At 33.2% G+C, this 6,777-nt stretch overlaps 1 protein-coding gene across 1 annotated transcript; it reads right to left on the bottom strand.

Moving 5' to 3' along the window:
• Window positions 1-5,314: 5,314 nt before the first annotated feature.
• On the bottom strand, window positions 5,315-5,965 carry LOC125845947 (probable transcription factor At5g61620). The gene has a single exon (XM_049525430.1). The coding sequence runs from the start codon at window positions 5,963-5,965 to the stop codon at window positions 5,315-5,317; it is 651 nt and encodes a 216-aa protein (XP_049381387.1).
• Between the last annotated feature and the right edge of the window lie 812 nt (window positions 5,966-6,777).

Genomic DNA, 6,777 nt, shown 5'->3' with positions numbered 1-6,777 from the left:
AACTGCCGGGTTTTATCCTAACCCATTCATTTTTTAACCCATAACCCAAACCCTAAGAAATTTTCAACCCATTTCACTTTCACCTACCCTCATCTCTCTCTCTTTGACCAATCAAAACCCTAAGAAACTTCATGAGGCGAAGCTAGTTGGTAACATTGCTGGTTGAAATTTGTTGAATAGTGGTGTCGGAACAAAGAAATGAAGGCTCATAGGTTAGTTATTTGAAAACTCTTTGAGAAAAAGTTTATTTTACATTGTAAGTGAATTTTGTAGTGATTAGTCATTAGTTTATTTTACATTGTTTGATGCGTATTTCGTTTGTCTTGCATTTGACATCTCTCCCTCAAAACCTAATCACAGGAAATTGATTTCACAGATTTTAAACAAAAAAAAAGTAATTAAAATGAGAAATTGTAGATCTCCAATGGCTAACAATGGAGAATTTTGGGAAGGTGGTCTATTTAATGAAGAAGCTAATTTAAATTGGGAATGCCACATGGCGTTTTAACATTGGTTAGATGTTGTTTTTTTATTCCTTGACACACCCAACCTGTGTGACAACACTTATGGGTTTGAAACGGGTCAAAATGATGTATTTATTGTGCTTTTGGATGGTTTCGTGGGGTAATAGGACCCCCGCAAACTTAAGGTGTCTACTTAAAAAAAAGGTACAAGTTCCAGGGGGTAATTATGTATTTCCTCTTTCTTTTTTATATAATTTTTGGACCAATTAGACCATATATGTCTATTACTGTAACAACCCGAAACTGTCGTTATTTTAGGAGAAACAAAATTCAGGAAAAATCTGGGCCATTGTCCCGCCATAGCGGGCCAGATGCCTCTAGGGCGGCGGCGTCAGGGCAGGGTAAGCTGGCGCCATGGCGGGATAGGCGAGGCAGAACGTAAATTACGAGAAATCCTATTTTCTCCATCTTTCTAAAATACCTAAATAAGTCGTAACACACCCTACAAACCTCAGAAAAGCTGCTCTAAGCTTGGGAAGGAATGAGAAGGAGATTTCTAGCATGAGGATGGTGATATCTTGCGGATTCTTGGCCAAATTCACCGTCACGAGGCCTGGAAAATCGAAATCGAGGTCAAAAACTTCATGCAACTGCTTGGCGCCTCGGTAGGTTAGGTTTATGAATTGAGTAGTTATAAATATGTGCTTACTACGTAATATATGGAAATCAATGGTAAGGTTATGTGTAGACCTTCGTGCACCAAGTAAATTCCATGAGTAATCCCTAGAAACCAAAGTATGTGGGTTTATGCTTTGAGAAGTAATGAATTGTTAGGGACTCTAGAATTGTTATCATGGATAGAATTGGTTCAAGAATAATACTATGAAATCATAAATGGAACTAGATTTACGAATGCATGCTAGATCATAAATTGGAGTGATTGAATTGAGGATTTATGATGAATTGTGACTAAACCCTAGAAAGAAGCCTTAAATGATGAACTAGGGCTAAGTATAGTCAATTTAATGTATGTATATGAATGTTTCATTGTTGATCACACTTGTTGTAAATGATATGGGTGAACTATGGTTGCCATGAATCATGACTTAAATGTATGATCTTGAAGATATACTTGTGATTGGATTGTGAAGTGTTGAATGGATCAGTTGCCACGTTTCGGCATAACTAACTTGGATCGGTTGCCACGTTCCGGCATAACTATTAGATCGGTTGCCACGTTCCAGCATAACTATTGGATCGGTTGCCACGTTTCGGCATAACTATAGGATCGATTGTCACGTTCCGGCATAACTAACTTGGATCGATTGTCACGTTCCGGCATGCTAACTGTTTGGGTTTGGGTTCCATGAAAGGACCAATAATGTGATATAAATGTGAAGTTGTTCATTGTTTGTTGTTCGTAAATATTGATGATATCGTATATGTTTGATATGCGCATGTGAGTATAGTGTTGTATTAACTTGCTTATGTTGTACTTAGTGGAAGGGCAAAGTGTTCAAGGGGAGAGTAATAGATAGTAATGGTTGTTCGTGTGTTGTAATGGCGAGAAACAGAGGTAGTGGTCGTAATGTAAATACGCTTAGGTGGATTTCACCTTGGGGGAAAGAGATTGGGTTAGTGTTAAGGGAGCTTGATGTAAGGTATTTGTGACTATGGTTGGGCAATGTTGGTGGTTGTATTTGGGGGATTCTTCTACATGTTAGAATGGTTAGGCTATGATCAAGTACCTAGTAAGTAGGTTGACTGGAAGGTGGTTAGTAGTTAGAGTGCTAGTGTAATTTGGAGGTATTTCAAGAAAGGGTAAAGGTGGAGAAGCGAGTGGTTTATTTCATGATCTTACTAGTTGGTTTCTTATGTTATGTGGTGGGAGTCGGGTTGACCGATGATGCCTACTAGTACGCGTGTTTTGTACTGATACTACTCTTGCTTTGTCTTTTGACATAGTCTGGATGCAGGATTGGTGACGTTTCATTAGGTGAAGATGAAGAACTCTCTTATAGCTTCTATTCTTCCTTCCGCATGGTGGGAGTTGTGTCATAAATTATCTTGTCCAGATGTACTCTTAGTAGCTCTTGTACCTATTTAGACAAGATTCATGGGAGTTGTTAAATTACTTTACAAGTTTTAACTAAAAAGGGTGTCTAAAGATATTATTTATAAAATCATGTTATTGTAATTACATCTGTTTTCTTTAATTTTTCCGCATGTTTGACTATTGGGATATGAGGGTTCTCCTACTTAGGTGTTAGATGGGTGCCCGCATGGCCCGGTGGGTTGGATCGTGACAATTATACCTTATGTGCTCTGCACTAGATAAAAGTCCATATTTATTTAATTTTATAAATTATACACTCATTTAATTTTATAAATTGTATTAGTTTATATAAATACATGATGCAAAAACGGCCCGATGATAGTTCCCAAAAAGAGGCAACTTTGGTTCTAAATATTTATCAAAAAATAAAAGTGGCCTTATTCTTTTCCTATAAAATCATAAATAATAATATAATATAATAATAATAATAATAATAATAATAATAATTATTATTATTATTATAAATGGGAAGCTCCAAAGTGAAAAGTTGAATTACCATTTTGCCCCTCTACTAAATTAAAATTTGATTAAATATAAATATTTTAATTAATTACATAATGGTAGAATTTGAAGTCCTTAAGCCCTTTAATAGTTAAATTATCATTTTCTTGATAAATGAGTACATTGATATTGCTTTTAATCGTAATCATAAATCTCATAATGGAAGAATTTGAAAAGTTATGATATGGAAAGGCATTCATCACTTTAATGTAGAAATCAATTTCAAAATTATAATTTGAATTTAAAGGGTCATTTTCTAATGTTATTTAAGAACCAACTTACAAAGATGGAAGCTCACAATAGGAAATCGAATTAAAGAAATTGCACAATTCAACATGAGAAGATAAGAGAGTTAGAAGTTGAAAGTGAGGATAACCAAAAAAATGCTGAAAATTGGTAATCAAGAAGAAAAAATAGAAGCGGAAAAAAAGAGAGTAAATTTAATACACATGTGTAGTATTAAACAGTGAACAGTCTTACGTTGATATGTTGTTTCTAACAATAACAAAATTTTCTTTTCAGAGCATGAGGACTTTCTTTACAATATCCTCAACTTTGTTCTTGCTTTCTTTCTCCATTATAGAATTTTTCTTCCATGAAGCATTGAGAATTGTATGGGTTTGGACTTGAAGTATAGATATCAATTTAAGGTATATGTAGAAATTTTCTTATTGTACATTTAAATGAGAACCATTAATCATTTTTGTTATTCATTTTTGCACATACTAATATATCATATGTTTGGACCTAATAACGTAAAAGTGTAACTCATTATTTTAGTTACCAAATTAAATTTTGCAGGTTCATCAAACGTCTAATCATTTGACATACAATAAAGAAGTTATTTCAATACATTGATTGTTCATCGATTTTAAATTATATTTTTTGTTTGAATAGCTTGTGATACTGATTAAAATGTGATTTTGACAGTAATTCATATCTTTCACAGGACTCAAGCGCAAAGCACGTGTCCAGGACTAGTATATTATTAAAAATAGGAAGCGTCAAAGTTAAAAGTGGGATTACCAAACTACCCTTGCATTTATATTTATGTTTTTTTGTCTTTTTTTTTTAATCTACATATCTCTCATTTTGCATTTTAAAACATTTGCTGATATTCATTTCTCAATTAAAAGGCAATTAAGAAATAAAGTCTTTCAGTTTTTAAACCCTTTTTTCAAGAGTTGTTCGTCTTCTGTAACTCCTGCCTTTTTATTTTTTCCTTTACTAAATGAAGAAATGATCTCCTGGTGCCTTGGATTGGAATGTCTAAGAGCAATCATTTGGTTTTATCTCCACAGGGAAAATAGTTTAGCCACTTTTATCTTTTGCAATTTGCACCAAATTTCATTTTCATACATTACACCCTAGCAAAAAGTTTTCTACTTTTTGTTTTTTTGGTTCAATATATAGATTTTAGTGTTTAGTCTATTTAGTTCACCAATATTATAACCCTAGAAGATGTATTAGGGTGTTAGTTATAATTTCAAAAAGATAAACCTCTCATCTATGAGTTCATTATCATAAAACAGTTGTAATTAGCTTTTTTGGTATTCAGTTATAATTTATTTTCTCGCACTAAAATGTGCAAGGAAGGAACCGTGCACACAAACCTGACTTTGTCTCCCAAGTAGCCTCCCAGATCGAACGATGCTTTGATTGCACCTTCACTGAAGCAATCTCCTTTGTCCTTAGCTTTCGAACCTGCCTATCCACGATATCTATACCACAAAATCAAGTGAAATCTCACATGTGACTCATCTGATACATCCTTCCGAAGCATGGAAACGTGGAAGAATTTGATTAATGAGCTCAAAATTGATCCTTCTTTCTGGTGGAACAATTTTTCCTTTAGAGTTATATCAATTTTCAACTAAGCATATTTGATTTGTAGCCTATCACTTCTACAGATGAATGTCATTTCAGCAAAAGCATTGCCACCCTTTTCAGCAGAAAGTGACATGACACCATGTATAATAGCCTATTGGCATTTTGGCAAAAGAGTCGTCACCGATGTCAAAGGCTCACGTTTAAGTCCTGAACCTAGAAGTAAAACAACTCCTAGTTTTCATTATTCCCAACTGATGGATTTATAGTCACTTAATGTCGATGTGGAATACAACAAGACGATGAAAGAATCAAGAACTAACTATGGTTTCATTTCATATATCCATACAAACAAAAAAAAAGACAAAACATCAAAGAATAAGTAGTTTTGTGTATATCTTCTTGACTACAACTTTAACTCCAAATTATTGTCCGAAGAAGAAGAAGAAGAAGAAGACGAAGAAATCCCAGAAAGTGGCTTGTCGAATGTAGTAGTACTGATTGACGTAGAGGCATAATGATCATTATACGGATACATGTGAACCCAAGTAAGAGGCATTACTGTTGGAACACTTTTCATCATGGAATTTGGTACAAAACTTGGCACATTATGACTTTCTTGGACACTTTCTTGATTATTTCCCAATGGAACAATAGCTTGATGTGTAGTATCCTCTGTTTTTTTTTCAAGATGCTCTGTTTTTTCAATACGAAGATCAAAAACACTTGATTTCTTGCGCTTTTTTCTCTCATTGGAATTAGCATCCAATAATCTCAGGAAGTACTTTTGAGCATGACTAGCAACCTGTGTGGACGTTCTAGTAGGCACGAAATCTTTAGCAATGTTAGTCCAACTTCCTTTTCCATGAAAATCCAATCCTTTCAAAAATGCTCTCTGTTCATCCTCTGTCCATCGATTTCCTTTCTTGATTTTTCTTCCCATGAAATCTTTTTCAGATATTATTGCAGCATCAGAACTAGTCGTCATCGTCGTTGTAGTGATCTCAAAACCAAACAATTTGATGATTTTGCCATTTTCACTGCAATTCCTATCCATTGCTAAAAGAAAACTCTGTTAATTTGATAAATGAAGAAGAATAGTAGTGTATATATAAGGAGGAAAGTTTCCTTTTTTATGCAATGTAAGAGGTATTTGGGGAAAGCGTGTTTTTTCACTTTTATGGTAACTACTAGTACTTCTTATTTTATTTATATTTTTATTTATGCAGATTAGTTACTGTTTATTTTAGGTTACTAATCAATAAATTTACTACCATCTTCTTCAAACTTTTAATTTTTATGGTTTCCTTTTTTAAAATCAAACGATAAGCACTGTGACTAACATTTTACGATGTATTTTTTCATCATATTGATATGCAAAAAAAATTGCAATTTATAGTACTTTTCGTATAGTTTTTGAATATCTAATTTGTTTGCTTAAAATATCGAATTGATAAAATCTAATTTCACTTTGAAAATTAGTCAAACTGACTTTCGAAAAGCGCAACATAACAATTAAAAGTGAACAGATGAAGTACTATTTTACCATCGTATGATTAATGTTTTGCATTATCTGATATTAAAAGTTTACCTTTTCATGCTGGTGTAAAAGTTACTTTACATTTATTACAATTCAGTGAAAAAAGGGAAAATGTGTCTTTGGACTAAGGAAAATATTTCAAATAGTATTTATGGGAAGGAGGTAACGGAATGTGCGATAAATAAAGAACATAGTGAAAGTAAAAAGATTTCTCTAATATTAGATTTGGAAGTAGATTTTATATTTCTTTTCGTAAATATCAATAGATCTTGTTATTTCATTGCAAAAGTAAGATGTCAACTAACCAAATTGTTTTGCTTTTGAAACGT

This window comes from Solanum stenotomum, chromosome 11 (genome assembly GCF_019186545.1).
Source record: "Solanum stenotomum isolate F172 chromosome 11, ASM1918654v1, whole genome shotgun sequence".
Taxonomy (NCBI): domain Eukaryota; kingdom Viridiplantae; phylum Streptophyta; class Magnoliopsida; order Solanales; family Solanaceae; genus Solanum; species Solanum stenotomum.
This window is presented reverse-complemented; position numbering and strand designations above follow the sequence as displayed.